General features: G+C 38.7%; 1 protein-coding gene across 2 annotated transcripts in view; it reads left to right on the forward strand.

The window, feature by feature from the left end:
* The window catches only part of LOC129282654 (scavenger receptor cysteine-rich domain superfamily protein-like), a 39100-nt gene that overhangs the window by 11534 nt on the left and 654 nt on the right, over positions 1–26912 (forward strand). The window contains exons 4-9 of one of the 2 annotated variants that reach the window (XR_010296569.1): positions 34–342; positions 3435–3761; positions 4504–4830; positions 13652–13782; positions 22131–22392; positions 24211–26422. Coding sequence is in view for 1 of the 2 variants with exons in the window: in XM_064113702.1 (XP_063969772.1) it covers positions 34–342; positions 3435–3761; positions 4504–4830; positions 13652–13782; positions 22131–22392; positions 24211–24533 (1679 nt within the window). In the remaining variant the exon portion in view is untranslated. Of the gene's footprint in view, positions 1–33; positions 343–3434; positions 3762–4503; positions 4831–13651; positions 13783–22130; positions 22393–24210; positions 26905–26912 lie in introns of those variants that run through there. The other variant, XM_064113702.1, reaches the window with a different exon arrangement.

Consider the following 26912-nt stretch of genomic DNA (forward strand, 5'->3'; position numbering starts at 1 on the left):
TAAGAATTAATCTTATCTTATGGTGATTCACAGTTACACGACTTGTAGATGGAGATTACGATGATGAAGGTCGGATCGAGGTTTACTATGGGGGTAGGTGGGGAAGAATATGCCCTACCGAATGGTCCGTTGAGGATGCCCACGTTGCCTGCAGAGAATTAGGATACCCCCTTGGAGCTAGGAACACAAAGCTTTTTGATGGGGGCGATGGACCGTTTCTAATGGACGATATGCAATGTGAAGGGAATGAGACCCGATTGACTGACTGCGTATTCCCTGGTTTCGCCAACGTACAATACTGTGCTGAAGACCACACGCACGGAGCAGGCGTTATCTGCAATAGTAAGTCGAATAATTCCAATATTTCCTAGATTTTAGAGATGTCATATCATATGATAAAATGATATCTTGCCCTGAGTGATGATAATTGGTTTCATTTAATACTGGAAAAAAAATGAAGTAAACAAATACAAAAGGGGCATGTCTAGTAACCACTGTCATGAGAAAGTTTTTGATCCATTAAAACTTTGACTGATCTTATAAATAAAATAATAAATGGTGGTGATTTTACCTGACTGCTAAGAAAGCATGAATGCTTGTAAGCACGAAACAAGAGGACCGACGCACATTGGGCCAGAATGAGTTGAAAGTGCGCCAAAATTATATTCCGTGTTATATTTTTACTTTAACATGTTGATTAAGGGTAATTTTGGGCGTAGAACCGACAGCACATAATTTAAAGCCGATATGACGTCACTTTGATACCAAATTTTGATTGGCTACACTCTAAATTACAGGGATTTAAAATAAGTCTAGATGGATTGTAGTTAGGGACCAATCGATTTCTGGATTTTGTTTTAATCCTAAAGACTTAAATTTAAATCTCAAATGATTTAAATTTAAATTAAATTTAAATCTTTCGAGATTTAAAAAAGGAATCTGAAGGATTCAATTAAATCCGGAATTCGATTGGTCCCTAACTACAGTCCATGTGGACTAATTTTAAATCCCTGTAATTTAGAGTGTACTTAAAACCTATCTGTGAAAAGACAAATTACGCTAAACAATGTGTAGTATATAAACTTTGTGTTATGTGTTACTTTAAGATTGACCAGAGTGAATGTTGGTTTATGCTTCTCACATGCCTAACAAGTGTGTATGAGATCCTGAAAATAATTGTATGGCATCAAAGTGATCATTAGATTTAAAAAATTCTTAAAAATCTGAAAAATATTAACCGTGCTTTATCAAGCGGTGTAGACTTGGGTAAAACGCCGAGTATATAGGACCACGAATGTTTTACTGTGAGGAGGTCTTTTGGCTGAAATTATTCTACAAGTAAATTTTATCTCAGGAAGAGGGGCGGGTAGCCCTTATATGCGTTATCAACCTTTATTTTGTTTGCATTATGCCCGGAATATATGTCTTTTTCATGGAATGGAAGGGGGAATCGTCCTCGCCGTGCAAAAATGAACGGCAATGTACACCCCACACGGTGCGCTGCGATGACTGCGCGGTATAAAAATGACCGTTTTTGAACAGGTTTTGGGGGTGTTGTGCCAAGTAAAATCGGATCTAACATGAAAACGGGCAAAAACTGGCAGATAAATTTGGTATCGACTTAAAGCTTAGACATCTGGCAAGATGATGATGATAGAATTTAAAAGGAAATCCACGGAAATGTAAGCGTTTCTAATGTAAATGCTAAAAACATGGATTATCAGCCTATTTCGAGGAATAATTGTTCTATAAACAAAACTCCTGAAATGTGTCTTTTATCTAATTTAAACCATTTCACACGATAAAAATAATATATCAGGATTATGTGGGTGCCATTTCAGATTCCTGCATGAAAACCTCCCGTGAAATTGCTTGTTTTTTAACTAAGTTGTCATACACGCGGCATTTCGCAAAATGTCACATTTTACGATTTGAGGTAGGAAATTAACAACCTTTATGCAAATTCCCGAAGGAGATATATTTTGCGGAAGTATTCTTCAAAGTGTTGTCTTTCAGCTGGGCATGACAAAAATTAAAAATCTGAAATTGCCCAAAATGACTTATGGCGCACTTTTCTTTCGCCCCGGCCCACTGTGCGACGGCTTAAGGTCCTCTGCGAGGGACCTGGTAATGAGGATTTAAATGCCAAATTGCACTAGCGCACAAACTCCCACTCTACCGACTGATCTGATGCGATCTGATACGGGCAGATACGTTCACTACGATTAGGCCCTACTCCACGATTAAGACCACTGTTTAGTCATGGTGTGAATCGTGGTAGTGAGATTTTAGATATTAGTAAACATATAAGACCAGACAACCAATAACAGAGTTGTGGATGTATCAAATAAACGCTGATATTTCCTTACGTTCCTAATTGGTTGCAATGTTCCAGGGAATTGCAAGTAGCGAGTTTTCGCAACGGCAACGGGGACAGATTCTACAACACAGTAAGTAAATCGATTGAAAATGCCCGTCAAATCACTATGAGCAGCTGAGAGCCCTTTGTTGAAAATTGGTGAACCGGGGCAGCTGGTCATCGTAAAATTCTGAGCTGACGAATAATTGCAAACGCGTCGTTTGTCAAAAGTCACACACGGCACAGCTGTTTTGATTCACCTATTTTCAACAAAGAATGCTTTGTCATAAGGGGATTTTGACAATAGATTCTCTACGTTCCAGAAAGCATCTGCGTAGTGGCTGGGACAACTCCCTAGTGAGAAGGGATTCTAGTACGCTCAGGCAGCAAGAATCGAAACAAGTCACTAAAGTCTCGTTGGAGATCTATTGTCTCCCACTTTAGGCCTACTCAGTATTGCTCTGTACTCATGTCAGTCTTAACCTCAGGTGGCAAAGCAGGGAAATCCAAATACATGATATCATTTACAGAGGGAATATTTATACCTGAATGAAAACAAATAGATCAAAGCAATAATCAGAAGTGCGATGTTTATCACAGTATTCCAATGATCGCTATACCCCTATAATGTACAGTCCAAGAACTTTGTCCCATGAAGATTTTGTTACGTTATTATAAATCGACAGGTATCCTGAAAAGGTTTTCATATCACAGTCATAATGAAAACTGATGGAAGCGGCTTGACTACAATTCACATTTTCTTGAATGGAGGCAGAGATGTATATCGTTTTTATTGGGGGTAAACAGATCTTTGTTAAAAGATAAACATGGATGTATGATGTAGCACTCCATTATGGAGAAAGATATTAATGTTATAGTGAGACTTCCTTCATTCCACAAACTGCCATAGCTGCTTCAATGACTCAAAGAATGACAATTCCATTGATTGTCCAACATAATCACTTCGGAGTTTTGTAAGCAGGTAGCTATGATGTGATTAGGACGTTAATGTTACCTTAGCCCAGTGTCAAGCCATATTGTTTCTATTTACCCCCCCCCCCCCCGAAAACTACAGAGCCTTCAGCTGTTGTAAAACTCCTGAGCGGATCCGGTAGTTTCGAAGGCGTCGTTGAATACCGAGCTGAATCTGAGCCTGGCCTGATTTGCGATTCGGATTGGAGTGATAAAGAAGCGGATGTTCTCTGTCGACAATTAGGATACCAGCATGGATCCAATGAAAAGCCTGTTTCTCTTGGTCCATTATCTGGGACCATCTATTACCATGACTATCATTGCATCGGAACAGAAGACCAGATAGGAGATTGTACGTTTACAGTAGTGCCCAGAGCTGACCGATGCAACCCTGAACATATAGCGCAGGTTGTTTGTGGGCCACCAATCGGTGAGTACGGTGGCGTAAATATTCAAAGTTCAAAGTTCGTCTTCATTCATCTAAGTCAGAATTTTTTTCGTTCACAACTTCCAAGTGAAAATAATAAACATACTGTATTAAACATATGAAGCTATTCTTACATAAAAATATACACAGTGAAATTGAACACATGTTTACATTATAGATACAAGCAAATAATGTACATAAAGCCTCCATTTTATTTATCTATATTTGTAAGGCAGTAAAGGGGCCAAGAATCCACACTCATTAAAGTCGGTGTATTAAAGTAGGCATCTATGTGATCACGCATTGGACGCAATTTTGTTTTCAAACCGTCCAGATGTCTAGGTCCTTTCTGTTTTTAAGGGTAGTCTCGTTTTCTCTATGGTAGGCTGTCTTATAACAGAGCTTTTGGTTTCAATTATGGAGTCGTTTTCGTCGAGGAACGACTTGATATAAGGTGGTACCTCAATTAGAGGCTGCGATCATAGCAATAAGAGCCAGCATGAAGAGTGTCTAGAATGATAGATCGTGATTAGGATAATACCATATAATAAGATGTATATATTCATGATTCATGCTTACGAGCATTCCAATCCAAGAGTTATCGTCATCACCTCATTTGAAATCGTTAAAATATATTAACAGGAAGGATACCTTCAAACGTGTCAAATATAAAATAACGATCCTATTTTGGTGATTTGATATCATAGTGATAAATGCATGGCTATTTTCTTATTTTTTATGTCAGACTTTGACCTTCGAATGACCGGAAACAGATTCAGTGAGCAAGGTCGTCTTGAGGTCTTTCTCAAAGGCGAGTGGGGCTATGTAGCTGCAGGATACTTTTCAAGTGATTCCCAAGATACAGCGTGTCGCCATCTTGGCTTTGCGGGAGCACAGTACGATATGTACGACAAATTCGAATTCGCACGGTCTTCTCGGCCGATTCTTATAGACGACATATCGTGTTCTGATAGCGATATGAAGATAACCGATTGCTACAGACTAGATTTGAGTGGACCCAATTCGACCCGCCAACAATCGCATGAAGTCAGTGTGCTATGTTTTCCATATGGTAAAAAAGAATTATGTGATGTTTACACTTTGACGACATAATTAATACTTGTATTCTAAAAACAATTCTAAAGGAGAGGTCTACCCCAACAAAAAGTTGACAAGCACAATACTGAAAATTTCATCAAAATCGGATGTAAAATAAGAAAGTTACGACATTGTTAAGTTCTATTAATTTCACAAAATAGTTATATGCAAATGAGAGAATGGATGGCGTCATTCACATTTTCTTTGTGTTTTATTATATGAAATATGAAATGTTTTAATTTTCTCATTGTTCTGTGAATCAAAGTTTTATTCCTCCCTAAAAGTATGGAATTGCCATTGTTTTAACATTTTATGGTTCAATCAAGTTGGTCCTGTTACAATATCTGCATGTTTATGAGAATTGAGGAGCATATGTAATGATCCTGCAAAAAAAGGGCGCTACAAACCTTTAGTACTTATTAAATGCTACTCTCTCGCCTATACAGAAGCTGTGTTATTCTGTTTATGTCTGACTCATAATATAACTTGAAACATGATGGCAGCGGTAAAAAGTTACATATTTCCGTAGAGCAGTTATTATTCTTCTCCCTGAAGTCTATCATGCATCTGCAGACTGTGATTTGACCTGGATTTCGCTAGCTTTCTGAGAGTCATTCCTGCATGTGTCCCACATATGTGAGTCTGTGTACTGTTTTCTACATTCAGTATCGCTATTGGTGTGAATTACCATTCTGACATACTGTTACTACTGTTGATTGCATGATGACTGATAGTCATAGTGATGGGTCTCCTTCCGAGCTTCAGCTGGAGCTACTTTTGCTAAGCCTGTCATTCAACCCCCTGGGCATTTAAATGCGCCTGCTGGAAATAATGTTGCAGAGGAGTGGAAAATGCGGAGCCAGCAATGGGAAAATTACTCCATTCTCACAAATCTCTCTCAACAACCTGATCGTTATCAGACTGCCCTTCCCCTTCACAGTGTTGGACCGGAATGTCTTCGCGTCTACAATGGCATGAAATTTGCTACTGAGGCTAAAAGCATCAAATGTTCTGTGATTATGGACAAGTTTAACACACATTTCCTTGCGGAGAGCAGGGAATTCTTTGAGAGATTTAAATTCAACCAGCGCAATCAAGAGAGTGGTGAATTCATTGAGCAGTATGTCACGGTTCTTCGTATGATGAGCAAAACGTGTGGATTATGTGATTGTATGAAAGACAAGCTGCTTGTTGATCGTGTCCTACTCGGTGTGCGTGATGATCATATGAGAGAACTACTCATTTCGAGATCTGACCTTGACCTCACGATTGCTATAGACGTTTGTAAAGCTGTAGAGGCTTCATCTGTCCAAATGAAAGCTATGAGTCAAAAGAATGAAGACATACATAAGGTTGGACAGAAACATTTCCCACAGTCTGGAAGAAAAAAAGAATAGCACGCAGAAACCAAAGGGGAAAGATCTACAGAAAGGTAAATCAGAGGTTAAGAAGTGCAAGTTCTGTAACAGGATTCATGAGATGAAAAAAGAGTCCTGTCCAGCATGGGGACAAAAGTGCAAAGCTTGCAGTAAGCCTAATCACTTTAAAGGATCTTCAGTGTGCAAGACCAGGAATGTTCACCATGTCGGAGATGATGACTACTCATCCTCAGCTGAAAGCATTAGTTTTGTGCAAATTAATGCAGTGGATATGGACAAAGAGCCAATTATCTGTAACATGCTTATCAACAATCAGAGGGTACCGTTCCAGCTGGACTCAGGTGCAACAGTGAATCTTCTACCACAAAAGTATCTAGAAAAAGGAGGATGTAGTTCAGAGTGCAAACATCTGTCTATCTATGTGGAATAAAGCTACAACTCAGGCTATTTGCAAGTGTAAGGTGATAACCAGAAATCTTGCTACTGGCAAGAAATACAAAGTTGAATATATCGTGGTAGAGGAAGATCTACCTCCACTGTTGAGCAAAACAACAGGGGAAAAGATGCAGCTCATTACTGTTCATTATGATTCCCTTGAGCTAGTACGCAGCATAGTTCCTGGGATCATTGCTGAGATAATACCTGACAAGTATCCTGATGTGTTCTCGTCTTCTTCAATTGGCACTCTGCCTTGAAGTCATGTTCATCTGACAGGTACGGATGATGCAATGCCTACTGTCTGCAAAGCTAGAATCATAGTTACCCGCTAAACTGATCAAATTAGTTGCCGAATATATCACTCGGCCCTTAACACATATAATAAACTTGTCTTTTATATTCGGTGAAGTTCCTGAAATGTGGAAAAATGCCATCGTGACTGCATTACACAAAGGAGGCTCTAATGAACTTAATAATTTTAGACCGATTTCTATTTTACCGATCTTATCAAAAATCTTAGAAAGAATAGTTTTTAACCAATTGTACAATTACTTTAATTCTCATCATCTCTTGAATGCTTCCCAATCAGGCTTTAGGCCCCTTCATTCAACCATGACAACACTGCTTTCAATCACCGATGATTGGTTTAATGAATTTGATAACGGGAATGTTGTATGTGCTGTAAAGCTTGATCTGCGCAAAGCGTTTGTTACTGTAAATCACGAATTGTTAATCGATAAACTATGTCAGTATGGTCTGGATGGAGTGTCAATAAACTGGTTCACGAATTATTTAAAGGGAAGAGGGCAGGTTACAAGAGTCAGTGGCCATATATCTCAAACTCGCCTTATCCTGAGTGGTATTCCCCAGGGGTCAATATTGGGACCCCTACTTTTTATCATATTTGTTAATGATCTACCGTCCATTTTGAAACATTGTAAAGTTAGCTTGTATGCAGATGATACGATGATTTATTGCTCAGGCAAAAGCCCCACTGAAATATGTTTTAAGATTAATGAAGATCTAGAAAACATAAGAAAATGGCTGATTAAAAATAAACTACATTTAAACATCGATAAAACCGAGTACATTGTGCTAGGTACCAAACAAAGGCTCTGTAAAATTAAAAATGATATGTTTCAGATACATATTGATAATACTCCATTGCGTAAGGTAGATGAATGCAAATATTTAGGTGTTATCCTTGATTCTAATTTAACATGGCAAAACCATATTGATTATGTTCAGAAGAAAGTAAACGGTGGTTTATTCATGTTAAAGTCTATAAAGAACTTCGTCGACGAAAAGGATCTGATCATTGTTTATAATTCCCTGATAATGTCACATTTTAACTATTGCGATGCTGTATGGGGTACCTGCGGGTTGATTAATCAGAAAATTCTTTAAAAGCTACAAAATAGGGCTGCCCGAATGATAAATCGATCTCCATGGTATTCATCTTCCAAAGAAAATTTAAATAAATTAAAATGGGTAACGCTACAAGAAAACAGAAGAGACAACATTGCTATAATTATGTTTAAAATAATGACAGGACAGGCACCAACATATTTAATTGAAAGATTTTCATTTTATACGCATACATATAATACACGGTCAGGTCCACTAACTTTAAATATCCCCCAAGCAAAAACCGAATCTGGTAAGAAAACTTTTACGTTCAGGGGGGCTCAATGCTGGAACTCACTACCAATCCAAATGCAACAATCTAATACCACTACCAGTTTCAAAAGGGCATTAGCTAATTCAAGGAAGTGAATCACAAAGGGATAGGTTGGTGGGGGAGGGTATGTATGTATATATTTTTTTTTTTTCCCGTATACCTGTATGCGTTAAATCAAAGGGATGAGACCTAATGATGACGGGTGTATGCAAGGATGTGTGGTGTGTATCTGTTTGTGTGTAAGGGTGAGTGTGCAGTGTTGTTAGACATAGTTTTTTTTATCAGTAATTCAAATTAATCCATTTATAATTATGTATCTGAGTAATATTTCACCCTATAATAATGTTATATTTTCTGTATTATGCATTCATATTGAAGGTATTCTGTATATTACTAATTTGTCATTTGATTACAATTCGTAATTATTTGTATAAACTTACTGTCTTTGTATTATCACCTGGTAATAATAACGATTATTATGTTTTATGTATTATTCATGTATACTAAGATTGGGTGCCTTTTACTTTGTACATTTTATTCATGGCACGGCCCCAATGCAAATCAGACTATGTATCTGTTTGGGTTTTTTACCGTGTGAAAATAAAATTTATCTATCTATCTATCTATCTATCTATCTATCTATCTATCTATCTAATCATCCCTGAATCCTTGAAAGGCAAAGTAAAGGATGCACTTGATGATCTTCAGGCAAAAGACATCATCGAAGAAGTCAGCTCTCCAACTGATTGGGTAAATCAGATGGCTGTGGTGCAGAAAAATTCTGGTAAAGTACGTGTTTGTCTAGACCCCAGACCTCTCAACATCATGCTCAAGGGGGAACACTGCCCCTTACCTGTCTTAGATGATATTCTACCTCAGCTTTCAGATGCTACAGTCTTTTCAATCTGCGACTTGAAAGACGGATACCTTCACTGCGAGTTAGATGAAAAGTCTAGTTTACTGACGACTTTTGCCACACCCTGGGGAAGGTACAGATGGAAACGTCTTCCATTTGGTTTGAAAGTCAGTAGTGAAATCTTCCAAAGAGGCTTCACCAAGCACTTGATGGTCTTCATGGAGTCCGCTGTGTGGCCGATGACATCATCATCTGGGGCAACAGTGACGCTGAGCATGATGCCCGACTACATTGTCTACTGAGGAGATGTCAAGCTGTTGGCATTGTGTTGAACAAGGAGAAATGTCAGTTCCGACTGAAGGAAATCTCATTCCTTGGCCACGTAGTATCCAACTCTGGACTCAAACCTGATCCATCAAAGATTGAAGCTATCCTGAACATGAGCGATCCTTCCTGTAAAGATGACATCCATCGCTTGGGTGGCATGGTAAACTACCTATCCAGATACATACCTAAGTTATCAGATGTGATGAAACCTCTCAATGACTTGATACATATCAACTCATGGTTGACTTGGGACTCCAACCACGACAAAGCTTTCAAGCTGTTGAAAGAGATGCTAGTACAAGCACCTGTGTTGGCTTTCTACGATCATAGTAAACCGCTAGAAATTCAGAGAGATGCCAGCTCCACAGGCGTGGGTGCGGTTATGCTACAAGATGGTAGACCGATAGTCTATGCTAGCAGAATGCTGAGTGATGCCGAATCCAGATACTCTGTCATTGAGAAAGAAACGCTTGGTATAGTATTTGTACTGGAGAAATGGAATCAATACAACTTTGGCCGTGAAATAACTGTGTTCACTGACCACAAACCTCTTGAAAGCATCTGCAATAAACACCTGGATAGAGCTCCAAAGCGTCTGCAAGGGTTACTGCTACGAGCTCTTGCATATGACATACAAGTGAGATATCTCAAGGGCAAGGACAACGTCCTGGCTGATGCTATTAGCCGTGCTTCTCTTCCCTATGAGAGTGGACAACATGATCTAGAAGTGGTGAATGCTGTTAACCACCTGGCACTCCCTGATGACAAGATAGCAGAGATAAAGAGACAGACTGCCAATGACCCAACACTCTGCCAACTCAAAAGACACCATTCTTGAAGGGTGGCCAGATCACAAGTCACAACTTCCTCAGTCACTTACCCCATACTTTGGTTTCAGAGATGAACTTTCTGTCAGTGATGATCTAATCTTCAAGGGTGAACGGCTTGTAGTCCCAAAACAAGTCAGGCACAAGATGAAAGAGGGGTTACATCGTGGTCACAATGGCGTCGAGTCAACTTTGAGGAGAGCTCGGGATCATCTCTACTGGCCGGGCATGAGTAAAGAAATCAAGGAATTTATTCAAACATGTGCCACATGCCAAGAAAACTCTATCTCACAGCCTGCCCAGCCTCTGATGTCTCACCAGATTATTGACAGACCATGGGCCAAGATGGGAATTGATCTTTTCCATCATGGTAATAAAACCTATCTCATCATGGTTTGTTATTACTCCAACTTCTTTGAGATGGAAAAGCTTGAGGACAATTGCCCATGCAGTCATCAAGAGACTCAAACATCATTTTGGGAGATATGGAGTACCTGACATCATTGTATCTGACAATGGTCCTCCTTTCTCCTCAAGAGACTTTGCTGAATTTGCCAAGGAGCTTGGAGTTGAGCACAATACCATCTCTCCTACAACAGCAAAGCTAATGGCAAAGCAGAGTCTGCTGTCAAGACTGCAAAAAGACTACTTACAAGATGCAAGGATATTGGAGATGATGTTGATCTAGCCTTACTCAACATTCGCTACACCACTACACAAGGTATCCAGAGTAGTCCAGCCCAGAGATTCATGGGTCGTCGGACTCGTACTCTCCTCCCCACTTCGACTCGGTTGCTTGCACCTGATCGCAACCCACAGACTGATCTTGAGAGACTGAAAGAAATCCAGAAATGTCAAGCAAAGTATTTCAACAGAGATACAAGAAAGTTGAAAGATCTCTCACAAGGAGCAGCCGTACGAGTCCAGCCATTCAACAATGACAAGAAGTGGAAGAAAGCAGTTATCCTTAAAAAAACTGGATGACCGTCCCTATGAAGTTCGCTGTGAGAGCCAGGTTCTCAGAAGGATCAGAGAACACTTCAGAGCCACAACTGAACCACAATATGTACATGACACTGGTCCTGCTCTGTTCAACTGGAGACTTTCTGATGGTAATTCTCAACCTGATGTACCAACTACTGAGCGCCATACTTCCCATACTAGGACCCAGATGTCCCAGACTGCGGATATTAACAGTCCGGAGAAGTCGCGTGATGCAATACCTCAGAAACAGAACCAGCCAACCCAGCTTCCCTGAGACGATCTAGACGTCAACGATGCGAACCGCTTAAGATGAGGGATTTTGTTACATTTTGAACATTTAAACCAAAGAAGGAAAGAGAGTGAATGTGAAATAAACAAACTGAACGCTAATATTTCTTAAACAAGTTTTTGCTTCTTTTTTTTAACTCAAGCAAATTTTGAAGTCAGAACTGAACCAACAACCAACTCATTTATCAACTCATCTATCTGGACTTTTTATTTTGTGAAATACCTGGACAATTTAAAGGGATGGTCCGGGCTGAAAGAATTTATAGTTTAATAAATAGAGTAGAATTCACTGAGCAAAATGCCAAAAATTTCATCAAAATCGGATAACAAATAACAAAGTTATTGAATTTTAAAGTTTAGCAATATTTTGTGAAAACAGTCGTCATGAATATTCATTAGGTGGACTGATGATGTCACATCTCCACTTGTTCTTTTGTATTTTATTATATGAAAATAGGTTTATTCATTTTTTTTCCTCCAAGAACTAGAAAAAATGGATTGACATCTGATTTAGTGCATTAGATATTTATTGCTGCAACTTATTTCATTATAAGGGAGACATATTATTCACACAAGTATGACATAATGAAAAAAATATGATTTTATGTAATAACATAAGAAAACGGAAAGTGGAGATGTGACATCATCAGCCCACCTAATGAATATTCATGACGACTGTTTTCACAAAATATTGCTAAACTTTAAACTTCAATAACTTTATTATTTGTGATCCGATTTTGATGAAATTTTCGGCATTTTGCTAAGTGAATTCTACTCTATGTATTAAGATATTAATATTTTCAGCCCGGACAATCCCTTTAACCTGGACTTTTAAAACATTTTGTTTGCAACTGGAAGAACTGTTTTGAACTCAATTATTTTTCTGCAACTACAAAAATGTGAAAGTCTCATAAACTGGTATTTTGGTTTTATATTTTAGAAATATTTACATACATTTAATTATTTGGTTTATCATTGATATTTTTTAAATTATCTACATTCTCTCTAGCACAAAGCTCAAATAAGGGAGGATGTTACAATATCGGCATATTTATGATATTTGAGGAGCATGTAATTATCCTGCCAAATGAGGGCGCTACAAACCTTTAGTACTTATTAAATGCTACTCTCTCGACTATACAGAAGCTGTGTAATTATGTTTGTTTCTGACTCATAATATAACTTGAAACGGGTCCTTTTTGTGAAATCTGTAAATAATGAAATTTTACTATAATTCAAACAATTAAAAAAAACATAAGAAATAGTGAGTGATGGACATCATCGACTTTCTCATTTGCATAAAATATTGTGAATGTAACTGTATTATGAAAAAAAGCGAAACTTTGAAATGTATTTTACATCCACTTGTAATGAAATTTTCAGTGTTATGCTTGTTTGATTTATCTTATTGATTCAAATCAACATTCTCTGTGGTGGACTTGACATTTAATGTCATGCACCATACAGTTACCTAAGATGCTATACAAGTATTTTGATGGTGTACTCTATGCATGTTGTCTGAAGAAAAAAAAAATATAAATAGTGTTCGCTACTTTTTAATAGGTTGACACAAAGTCTGTATACTGTCCGAAAGTTGACAAATTCGTATCACTGAAAATATAATTGTAGCAAAATGATTTATAATCCAAAAAGTGAAAACCCTAGTTCGCCAGATGTTCCAAAGAAATGTTGTTTGCCATGTTGTGCGTGAGGTTCGTTAAGTCCGTGAACAAAATGAAAAAAAGAAAAGGTAATGGCATTTCCGGAGAAGAAATTGAATTTCAAGAACAGAGATGACTTAACTTCAGAACATGTAAGGAAGCAAAGATAAATGCAAATCTGGTCCCTAGTCACACTTTTCTCAGAGTGAGACGAACCAGCCGTTTTAGAGTGAGATTTACATCTTTTGAGAGTGGATTTACCTCTTTTTGGAGTGAAAATGTCTAAAAATATACACTGTTCACTTCAGGTGGAGCTATAATGATTTATTATTTTTTTTAATTTAAATTCCACAGAAAGTGTCGCTAACCACCCGATGAGGTTCCGAGATGAAAATGGAGTGGTAAACAGGAATTATGGAGTCATTGAAATATACCATGATGGAGTATGGGGTCCAATTTGCGACGCTAGCTTTTACCAATATGAGGTGAGTAACAAGCTTTGGCGATGCAAGTTTGACTCATAGGCCCGTATTCTGAAGTCGGGTTTAACTTAAACTCAGGTTTAAAGTTGTGATTTAAGTATGGATGGCCAAATGTTACGTAAATCACTAACGGTAGAGATATCATATTTCAGCTCATTTGGCTCTCCCACCATTCATAATTGTCTAGGAAATATACATAGATGCTTGTCTTCACCATCGGTGAATCAGGAAAGAGCACAGTAAACATAAGAAACATACAACTTATTAAAAGTTCGACACTTTTGACTTCCCATAATTTTAGCACAGAGTGAGACCATGGTCTAAGTTAAACCTGACTTCAGAATACGAGCCATAGTTTTCTTGTTTGATTTTAATAGTATAGCACTATGCATGAACACATTGTTGAAAGAGGTATCAAACTGATCAACGCTTTGTGTGGTTTCTCATTGACTGTGTTATTAAAGGGGGAGTGAACTGTGTGTGGTCTCTCATTGACTGTGTTATTAAAGGAGGAGTGAACTGTGTGTGGTCTCTCATTGACTGTGTTATTAAAGGGGGAGTGAACTGTGTGTGGTCTCTCATTGACTGTGTTATTAAAGGAGGAGTGAACTGTGTGTGGTCTCTCATTGACTGTGTTATTAAAGGGGGAGTGAACTTGGTCTCACATTGGCTGCGTTATTAAATGGAGCATTGGCTGTGTTATTAAAGGGAGAGTGAACTGTGTGTGGTCTCTCATTGACTGTTATTAAAGGGGAAATGTCCTGTGTGTGGTCTCTCATTGCATGGCTGTGTTATTAAAGGGGGAGTGAACTGTGTGTGGTCTCTCATTGACTGTGTTTTAAATACATAGTCTTAAAATATACATTTTCAGATATCTACTAATACTACAGAGAATAAATTGACCTATAATTGTATTTGTATAGAGAAACTGAAATGTTTTAAGAGGAAAAGTCATTCTTTTGCAACTTGGTAACATAATTATTGCAGTATAAATGTATTGAGTGGTTCATGAACATGTTATCGTTCAAGTGGGTCTATATTACTATAGACTACACTAGCATTATGTGTCAGGAAACTGGCCAGGTATGAGTAGTTGAGGACTCGAGATGGCGCTATTGGTTTCGTATTTGCTTTAATAGTTAGTCTTAAAATATGCCTTTTTAAATAGTTATTAAAGGACAAGTCAACCCCAACAAAAAATTGATTCGAATAAAAAGAGAAAAATCCACCAAGCATAACACTGAAACTTTCACCAAAAATCATATTCAAAATAAGAAAGTTATGATATTTTAAAGTTTCGCTTAATTTCACAAAACAGTTATATTCACATCCTTGTCGGTATGCAAATGAAGAGACTGATGACATCACTCACTCACTATTTATTTTGTATTTTATTATGTGAAATATGAAATATTCCAATTTTTTCCCTATTGTCGTGCGAAACAACGATTTATTCCTCCCTGAACATGTGCAATTAGCATTGTTTAATACTATATGGTTCAATCAAGTTGGTCCTTATTGTAAAATCTGTAAAAATTGAAATATTGTATAATTCAAACAATAAAAAACAAAATAAATAGTGAGTGAGGGACATCATCGACTGTCTAATTTGCATGTCACTGAGTTGTGCATATCACTGTTTTGTGAGAAATAAGCGAAAATTTAAAATATCATAACTTTCTTATTTTACATCCAATTTTGATGAAATTTTCAGCATAATTAATGCTTCCTTGATTTTACTCTATTTATTCAAATCAACATTATTCTTGGGTGGACTTGACCTTTAATACAGAGTAGTTAGTAGCTAGCATATAATTCCATTTGAGAAGAGGAAATGAAATGCCTGAGAAGAAAAGTACTTGCAATAAAAAAAAATTACGATTCGTATAAGCATATATTACTAGACTACATTGCTCAAAATGTTGTGCATCATATATGTCACACATGTTAACATTTCCCCCATGAACATGTATGTTTATGGGGATAAAAGTGCAATATTAAAATATCATACTTTTAAAAGAAATCATCCAAAGAAAGGATGAAATTAGGGAACCTGGGCTATTGAATACTTCCAGTGGATAGAAAATACATCTGGTATTTCATATTTGACAAGAGCGATGTATGTCAAAGTGCTCATTAAAAAAAATAGATCAACATGTATGAAAAAATCTCATGGTAAGATCTCATTCAACCTTCAACAATAAAATAACCCGAATTCTTCCGCTACACTCTAAACAATATTAGGTAAAAGTGTTCCATGAGGGTTATTATGTGTCCAACCAACATTGGGCATTTTTATTCATCCAGTATGACGAAATTTTTGGCCATTCTAAATCTAAAGTAATTGCGGCTTATTCTTTTAACCTTACTGGACAATATGCTTCCTGCATTGGGTAAAATACGGCCCCAAATTTGTTTGACACATAATTACCCTTGTGCAGGTTAAAATTTTACCCGATATATTTTACTGTGTAAGCAAATACTTCCAAACGCTAAGGGATATTTCCTTTCCGTTTCGGCAAAGGAAGTGACCTGATTGCTCTTCCTAGAGTCAGTGTTAGATAGCCATCCATATGCATACACTATTCTCTATTAGCTTGGGTTTGTCAAATGAATATATTTTGCCATCCTGCTTTAAGACAGCTCATAAAACCTTAAACATTATGAACCTGGCAAGATTTAAAGGCAGGACTCCTGTGTCGTTTTTTTTGCTTTGATTCTCATCGAGTAACATGACATGTATCAACAAAATTTTAATGATATTTTTAAAAACAAATTATAGAAGGTGGAGCGTTGTGGCCCAGTGGATTCCCAGGTAACAATACAGCGTTGGACCAACGTTGGATCAACGTTGGGAAATTTTTTCCCAACGTTGCCTCAACGTTGGCAGGCCAACGTTGCATCATCGATAGAAGTGCACGCGCATACATCGTCAGACCAACAACATTTCCAACGTCAGTTCAACGTTGTCTGGCAACGTTGATCCAATGTTGGCTAAATAGTCAAATACAACATTGCTACAACGTTGGTAAGCAACGTTGCATCATCGATAGAAGTGCACGTCCATACATCGTCAGACCAACAACATTTCCAACGTCAGTTCAACGTTGTCCACCATCAATGCTCCAACGTTGGTATAATGTCGGCTGAGTCATCAATAACAGCATTGCTGCAACGTTGATGGGCAACGTTGAAGCAGCGATGGACGTGCACTTGCATACATCGTCAGTCCAACTATGTTTACAACGTTGGTTCAACGCTGTCCAGCAACAATGCTCCAACGTTGTCTGGCAACATTGCTCCAACATTGTTACAACGTTGTCACAACGTTGCTCCAACATTGCTCCAACGTTATTCCAACGTATGGCAGTAATTAACAAAACATTAATTGGTTTCAAGGTGAAGTCTACCATTACAACTCTTCACTCTAATCTTTATCATCATGTCTTATCCTATCCTAAAACCCTACATCCTAATCCTATATCCTATTCCTATCATCCTACACCTATCCACTGTATCCTGTCATTGACTCCTATATATAGAGCAACTTTGCTATACTTGGCAGAATACAGTTAATATCATTTTCCACACTTAACCTTGAATATTTCACTTAGAATAATATGTTTTGATTATAAATGATATGGTAATGGAGCCACATACTTTTCTGAAACTTTTCATGGTGGAAATATTGAATAAACATAAATACTCTAATTATTATAGCAATATTACCTAAAATTTTGGTCATTTACTGATGTAATGAATATTCATGAGTGCATAATCATTGTCCAGATGAGGCAGGTTTGGCAGCGTTGGTCCAATGTTGGTCCAACGTTGGGTGACGTTGATCCAACGTTGGTATAATGTTGGTCCAATGTTGATGGAAAGTTGATTCAACTTTAGTCCAATGTTAGCGTAAACGTTGATTCAATGTTTGTCTAATATCGGTTAAATGTTGTTGTAACGTTGATTCTTTGTTGGTCTAATTTTAAACAAATCCAACGATGCACCATCTCCATCAAACAGTTTTCAACACTGTGCCATCATCATCTGTAACCTGTTCATGATTCTATCAAAAAACATTACAACTATTATTACAGCTATTTATTTCTTTTCATTCTTTCTGTTACAAGTCTCTTCACATAATTAAGAGGAATCAAGAGAATTACGTGTGATATTTATTCATCACAAAAACTCACATGTGTAATTGCAGTCTCTCAGTATTTACAAAATCTAAAAGGGAGGTCGCGTAACTTGGCCTCACTCAGAGTAACGTAACTACTGCCTACTGTAACTAAAGAGTGCCTCTTTTTTTATTAAGATAGAAGTCAACTGATATCTCAATATGCATGGCCATGGCCCAGTCTCGCTCGTGCCATAACTATTAAATGATATTTCAGCGTCAAGTGTAGCATGCCTCACATAGCAACTACAGGTTTGACTGCAGTTGGAAAACACTCGGTCCAGGCTAGGCCAGGCAGGACCGACCAGGTCAATTCAAGGCAGCGTATAATAAATAAGGCAGGAATGCCAGGTAGCAAGTCATTGGGTGATTTCAAGTACGGTGTACGGTGTTGAGAGCGTGAAAGGGCTGCTGAACTGAGCTCCAACACCAAGCGTAATATTATTTTTCATTGAAATGTATTAAAACTCTAATGATTTGCTCTCATCTTAAATGTAAAAGATAATTTTACGGAGATGGTTCGTCGTGTTCGCCCCCTGTTCGTGAGCTACAGTTCATCAACACCAACACTGAACTTTAAATCACGATTCTCCCAATCCCTGGGGGCCGGTCCGGGGGGGGGGGGCACTCAGTATATAATGCATAGTGGGTATGTGCCGCGGAGGGGACCCCCATTTTTACACTCAAATTTCCGTTCCAAGGCATAGCATTTTTGTCTTTTTGAGAAAAAGAACAAAGAAAGCCGCTCCAAGGCATAGCATTTCCTTCTTATCGAGAAAAAAGAAGAAAGAAATCCGTTCCAAAGCTTCGCATATTTTTCGTCACGCCGTTCCGGTCGCATTGATTTGCTACAAGGAGCTGCAATTTGGTGAAAAGCGGCCGTAGAGCGCTTTTCGACCATCGCCTAAGCGAGAGCGCACCCGGCGGAGGCCGCGCTAGCTGCGTCATGCACGATTGCCCGTTCCATAGGGATGCATACGCACTCACAGAGATACGGAGATCCGTTCCGAGGACCCCCGTTTTCACAAACATTTGTAGTTCCGAAGTCCGTTCCGAGGACCCTCCTTTTTACAATAAGCCCGCTCCAAGGCCCCGTTTTTTGCCTCGCCCGCGGCACACCCCTACCACTTTTTTGGTCGAGTGCCCCCCCCCCCCCCCGGGGGGGCCGGTGCACTGTTGCTGAATGGGGAAATTGCTTGTAGATCATCAACACCATGCAGCCACAGTGCAGTGTTGGGTTCAGCAGATGACAATCAACACCAGCCTTCAACACAAACTGCCGGAAATACACCATATTTTCCAAGGTCAATCTCAACACCAGCCTGATTCAAGTACGGTGTTGTCACAACTCCAACACCAGATTTCAACACTGTCATGACTGTACTTGAAATTATTGAAATCACCCAATGACTGTTGCCTCGCCCTTGGTATCGCATACTCGTTCCCACTCACACGTATTGCGAGGTTAGTATTATATTAGTCACTCACACAAGCTAATTACGAGGTTAGTTAGTACCGTATATGTTATACTGTGCAGTGACTGGTGTTAAGTACTACTTTACTACTACTTACACGAATATAGTAGCGTCGGACTGTACGCGCACAGAAGCTGACTCCGGGATCTTTCGGAGGGGATCAATGGTTGCAGTTACCGATTATCTGCAAGTGCAAAGAAAATTCCACTGTAGATTGTAGGTCCTAAATACTGATGCAGCTTATAAGTACTGTTCCAGATCACTAGATATTCTGGAATTCAATTGTCTATATCCACTATCCAGTCCAAATTCTACCAGATTCTTCAAGTTCAAAATTGAAGGAAGCAGACTACACAGACATGACAGAAGGAGTCCGACGTCGAGACTAATTCTGCGCATCAGAATAGTATGGTATTTTTAAATAGGCACATTTGATGCTTGTATTTCCTTCTTCAATAATTCTTCTAGTTATGTGACGGTAGGCCTATGAATTATCTCGTACTTACTGTGAAAGGCCGAGCCAGCTGCAAAGGACGAGGGCGTTTCTGGAAATTCTGGTCTTGAACTACATTTTTTTTCTTGTTTTTCTCCTTTATTTTCTATATTAATCGACACATTTGCATCCCCCGGTGCATGCAGCCTCTTTATTCTACCCCATCTTTATTTTTGTTTTCCCCTTAGACTTAGTTTTAGTTCCTCTTTCCCTTCCCATTATTTTCCTTCTCTCTCGATTTCTTTTCCCCTTATTGCTGGGGGATACCAAGGGTGACATGGATAGACAAGCAAACTTACTTGATCGACCCCCCCCCCCTTGGCCCCATTAATAATTATGCGAGTAGTCGTCTGTATATCATTATCAATTCTCCAATGAACCAGTTTCTAACGTTCTCAACACTGTGTATATTATGCCGGGATATTATGTTGACTGTCAAACAAATATCCAACAAACTATAGTTTCCAACATTGTGTCAATGTTAACTGTCAACAACTCTCCAATAAACTATTCCAATTACGCTGTCCACGTTGTGCCATTGTCCGTTGTTCAACAACTCTCCGTCAAACTAGTTTCCACTCCTTTGTCAACGTTGTGCCATTGTCGACTGTCCAACAAATCTCCAAGAAAATAGTTTCCAACGTTGTTCCTTTGTCGGTTGTTCAGCAACTCTCCATCGAACTAGTTTCCGACGTAGTCAACGCTGTGCCTTTGTTGGCTGTTCAACACCTATATATCCAATCAAACACGCGTTTCCAACGTTGTGACGTTGTTGGCTGTCCAGCAAATCTCCAACACACTAGTTTCCAATGTTGTGCCATTGTCTGTTGTTCAACAACTTTCCAACGTTGTGTCATCGTCGACTATCCTACTGATCTCCAATCTATCAGTTTCCAACGTTGTGCCAGTGTCAGTTGTTCAACAACCTCCCATCTAACTAGTTTCCAGCTTTATCAACGTTGTGTCATTGTATACTATCTAACTAATCTCCAATCTACCAGTTTCCAACGTTGTGCCATCGTCGACTATCCAACAAATCTCCATCGAACTAGTTTCTAGCTTTGACAACGTTGTGCCATAGTTGGTTGTTCAACAACTTTCCATCGAACTAGTTTCCAACGTTGCCAACCTTGTGTCATCGTCGACTATCCAACTAATCTCCAACCTACTAGTTTCCATCGTTGTGCAATTGTCGACTGTCCAACAACTCTCCAACTAACAAGTTTCCAACGTTGCCAACGTCGTGTCATTGTTGATTGTTCAACAACTTTCCAGCGAACTAGTTTCCAACGTTGCCAACGTTGTGCCTTTGCTGGCTGTCAACAACTATCCAATCAAACGTGTCTCCAACGTTGTGACATTGTCGACTGTCCAACAACTCTCCAACTTACTAGTCTCCAACGTTGTGCCATTGTCGACCGTCCAACAAATCTCCAACAAACTAGTTTCCAACTTTGTCAACGTTGTGCCATTGTCGGTTGTTCAACAACTTTCCAGCGAACTAGTTTCCAACGTTGCCAACGTTGTGCCTTTGCTGGCTGTTCAACAACTATCCATTCAAACGTGTTTCCAACGTTGTGACATTGTCGACTGTCCAACAACTCTCCAACTAACAAGTTTCCAACGTTGCCAACGTCGTGTCATTGTTGATTGTCCATCATCTTTCCATCAAACTAGTTTCCAACGTCGATTCAACGTTAATCCATCAAGTTTTTCCAACGTCCAACGACTTTCAAGTTTCCAACGTGGAGCCAACGTTGGCTTGTTACCTGGGTTAGTCTTCGGACTTAGTAACAGGGTCGTGGGTTCGAATCCCAGCCATGGTGTAATTTCCTTCAGCAAGAAATGTATCCACATTGTGCTGCACTCAACCCAGGGGAGGTGAATGGGTACCCGGCAGGATAATTTCCTTGAATGCATGAACGCTGAAAGGCAGCTCGAGCTAAGGCCGGGGTAATAATAATATCAATGCGCCTCGGAATAGAATATTTCTAGATAGATGGAGCTATATAAATGCATTTATTTATTATTAAGGTTGGCCTACAAGGCACTGGCGCATAAATGGGGGAGGGGCCTGGGATTCTACCCCCCCCCCCCCTCCACCCACTAAAAAAATGTATCACCATGTATGCTCCATAGTTTAACCACCAAAAACGAAAAGACATAATTATCATCCTTATTTTCCCCCTTTTTAATACCCTAGATCCTTTGTCGTCAGCTCGGGCATACAGATTTGTCAGAAGGAGGCACCCTAATGAACTACGATGGGAAGTACACATCTGATGGTCCAATCTGGTTCCGTTTCTCATTCTGCCCGTCATACTCTTCGTCTTATGGTGTTGAACACGATAAGATATATGAATGCAGACATGGTCCGTGGGGTTATTCCGGCGATTGCAGCAAAGCCTATCTAGCTACCGCCAGATGCGTGTATGTGGACCAGACATTAGATTATGACACTTCAGGTGAGTTTAGTTTTTAGTTTGGTTATCATTGTTATTATTATTATTATTATCGGGGTGGAGCTGAGGGCATGCCTGCCGAATAATACGAATAGACAGAAAGAATAAAATAAAGCTACGAGTACATTGTAGAGTACTAAGGGATTTAATATAGGTCTAATTTACGCAAAATAATAACCGAGCAATCTTGTTATTACTACTGTAAAAAACATGGACTAGTAGTATCCCTATGTTACCCATAATTGTTTAACTTAATGAAAAAACAACTCCTCGTACCCCCACCCCCTTCAGAATTTGAGAGCGAAAACACTGCTCTCTCTGCAAAGCTTTAACCCCTTCGTCATAAACAAAATAAATTTTACTGAGGACGGCCTTCATGTCAATCAACCACAGTACTGACGGCACAGAAACATTGTTAGAGCTGACAGTGCTCTAACAGAGGCTCTGTTGCAATCGTAATGTGGCAGCGATGCCGAATGTAAAAACAATGCATTCCTTACATATTGAAATAAATTGTTTGACTTAACAATCCGAAAGATGTGACTATAGGCTTACTGTTAACGCTCTGTAAGGCTGACAACGTTTCTGTGCGGCCTGTGTAGCGGCGGATATTGGCCACCGGCGGATACGGTATCCACCGGCAAATACCGTTCATAACGGCAGATACCATTCATACTTGGAACCATGTTTGCATATTTGGTTCCTCGGCGGATTTGGTTCAGATTGACTACGCGTATTCATTATGACGTCACCCTCGGCAGCGCATGCGCGGCTCTGGCAATATGGGGGGGGGGGGGGTGATTTAGTTTGAGATATATTATCGCGCGCAGCCACGTACCACATGATGTATACGTATATACGGTACGTACATGAACGACAGCAATACATATAATATATGATATATCTGTAAAGCGCTTAGAGACGTCGTTCCGATGTGTTGAGCGTTATATAAATGCGGAATAATAATATTATTAATAACAATATCTGCCGAAGAGATATTGGTACGGAATCCGCCGGAGTTGAAACACGATCCGCCGGTGGATTGTGTGCCAAGTACCGTATCTGCCAGGTACCGAATTCGCCGCTACACCGACACTGGTTTTGCTAGTCGGCTAGTCGCTTTCACCAGGGTAACAGGGTTGCAAGATAATGGAATTCCTGATACATGAACGTAATAGTATGATGGTTTCAGATTCATAATTCATTTCGGTTTATTGCAAAATAATTCCTCGTTAAAACAATCAGGAGACTGATACAAACAAAGGTTACTAAGTAATCGTAGATGCATAGTGAAATAAGTGAATTCAAATACATGAAGTGAAATAATGATAATAGTGACTTGATATAGGCATATTGCAGTACAGAGTTTAAGTTGTATTTTTATATATATATGTGTATGTGTGTATATATACATATAAATTATATATATATATATATATATATATATATATATATATATACATGTATACACATACATACATGCATACACATACATACATGCATACATACATACATAAGGGGACATGTTATACAAAATAGGTTACAACTATAAAAACTTGATGATAAATGCAATACAAGTATTGAAATTAAAAACAAAAAACAAATCTCTTCTTTGTGGAGAAAGTTGGGACAAGAATAGAATAGAAAAAAATCACTAAGAAGAAATTTCTATTGAGAAATAAAACAAGTGATCACGTCTGAAAAAGGTATTCTGGAAAATAAAGCATTATAATGTATGAAGGCATAATGAAATAATAAAGCGTAATAATCATAATTTGAATGGTGACTAAACCCTGTTCTGCTCTGGCTTTGCTTTTATAGATGTTAGTTATGGCAGTAGTCTAACCGGCTGGGAGGTCCTTCTTATCGCCGTAGCAGTAGTCGTACCGACCTGTTGTATCATCGGCTGCTGCTATCACAGTCGACGCACGCCGACCAACGCCACCTCCACGGGAGCCTCCGCTGGCTTCACAGCCGCAGCTACGAATGATAGCCATGTTGATGGGGTTTGTGCGGAATCGCAAAATCCATCACCGCCCTACGAACCACCATCCCCGACCCCTGCAGAGTCTCCGCCCACCTACGATTCAGTGGCCACGCCCATAATGGATCAAAATGGCGATAACCCCAATGCAGAGAGTTGATGTAGATGTAGGAGTGAATCTGTGCAAACGTCATTTGAGTGAGAGGGGGGAAAGGGAGGGGTTAAAGAAGGTCAAATAATACGAAGAGGAAGAACAAGAGCAAGAAGAAGAGAAGGTAGAATAAGAAGAAGAGGAGGAGGAGGAAGACGAAGAATAAGGAGGAAGAGAAGACGAAGAAGAGGGAGACTGGGGAAGAAGAGAGAACACACAAAACAAGAAGGGGAAGGCTATTAAAAGAAGAATGGGAGGAGTTAGAAAAACAAGAAAAAAAAGCGAGAAGGTGGGATGAAGAAGAAAGAAGAAAAGTAGGAGGAGGGGAATGAGGAGGTTGAAGGGCGGAGAAGGAGAACGAGAAGAAGAGGTAGAAAATAAATAAGTGGAGAATACCCAATCTATACTGTATCCCATGTAGGGGACCTTCTTTCCATCTTATTTATTATTCTGTAAATGTGTAACACTGATCAAGACGTCAACATTTTGATATTGTATTTAGTGGGATGGTGTACAAGTTAATGTTTTTGTTATGGTATGAAGATACATTTTTGTGAATGTATTCATATATATATTACCCTCCCCCAATCCTTATAGGGTTAAAGGACTTCTCTAATGCAAGCATGCCCAATGCCATTTCATACCAAAGAGTAAAGAATGTGCTCTTAACAAACCAAATTCCTCATTGCGTGTGTTTAGGGAAAAGCTGCAAAAATTGTGGAAATATATTGGTGAAGATTGTTTGGTAAAATGCGACTGATTCTGTGTACAGTTTACACAATGTTAGTCATGAAACATGTTGATTACCTCGTTTTTTGTTGTTGTTTTTTTACCAAACATGTTTTTATGTTCCCTATTCACTGAATATTTGGCGAAATTGCTGAAACCCTACGCCATAAAACAGAACATCAACTAAGCCTTACTGTACTGAGCTATTTAGCTCCATGAAAATACTGGGGGCCTCGGAGCCCCCACCCCCCCCCCCCCCCCCGATCTCGTTGGCAATGCACTTCGCCTGACACGTACTCTCCACATTTTTATTTAACTTTTTTTATAGGTCCTTTGATTAATATTATGATAGTTTATGTGACAAATCAGTCTTTAACTAAAAATCACTTGATAAAGCTCAAAATTTGCTTATTTCTGGTCTTGATACTCTTTGTAGTATATTTAGCAAATCCGACCATTTATTGTTCTTTATTGTTTTTCGAGGAAATCTGTCGGTGACAGTGTTGCGAACATAAATAGCATAAGATTAATAAATTTGAAAGGGTAATAAGAAAAAAGATTTATACATTCATGGTTTTTGGCTGAAAAACTATATGTATTGAAACTGAATTCAAGTTCTTAAGTATTTTTTGGTGGTGGGAGTTCTAACTCCAACTTCCCTGCACAACCATAATGTTGCGGAACTCCTGAACCACCCACCCTCAGTCCCGGACGTCGCAAATATGGTCTTAAAAGATGCGGAAGATTCGAAAAAAAGACCAAACGTTGCGGCGAAACGTTGAGGGGGCCTTCCAGCCCCCCCCCCCCTTCCCATCAGTGCAGTAATGGTCAAGTGCTATATTATTATTAAATTCCAAATTTTTGTGTACACCCTGATATATCCGGATATAAGAGTTATATATCTTGCCATCATGCTTGAATTTCATTATGAATTGTTCCAAATATTTTGTTACCCAACTGTTGTATGGATATAATGGGAAACTTCGATTATTTGTGAAGTGCTACTTGTCTATTTGGATATAGCAGTATATATATCTTACCATCATACTTGAATTTCATTATGAAACTATTCCATATATTTTGTTACCAAACTATGTTGTTAGGTGTATGCATATAATATGAAAATTTGATTATTTGTGAAGTGTGACTTGTCTTGTGGATTTGAAACGGCTTTCATTATATGTGATTAGTGTTTGTCGAGTGACCAACTGTAATAATTAAGGAAATGATTCTTGCCACGTACGCATTGGACAAGAGTTGGTTTTAATTTCCGTTATATTATATTTTTATTATAATTTATTATAGAAATAGCCTGTGAATTGAGCAAGAGATCAACTTATAATCTAGGCAAGATTGTATATGGGAATTAATAATCTGATTAATTTGCGGTTATCAGTTTGTGAGTGACCGAGTCATTGGTCATGATTTTACACTATAAAAATGTAGTGCTGATTTAGCACCAATGTAGCTTGTATATAGTGACTGCACTTCGGGGTGCTGAAAATCAGCTCTGCAAGGTGCAGTCACTATAGAAGTTTTGTATGTACTAAATGAGTTCTTCGTTATTAGAGTGCCTTTTATTTGATGTTATTTATTTTATTTATCAATCATATTCACATGTTATTACAAAATAAATCACTGAAAAGTTGTACGTGTAAC

The sequence above is a fragment of the Lytechinus pictus genome, chromosome 19 (assembly GCF_037042905.1).
Source record: "Lytechinus pictus isolate F3 Inbred chromosome 19, Lp3.0, whole genome shotgun sequence".
Taxonomy (NCBI): domain Eukaryota; kingdom Metazoa; phylum Echinodermata; class Echinoidea; order Temnopleuroida; family Toxopneustidae; genus Lytechinus; species Lytechinus pictus.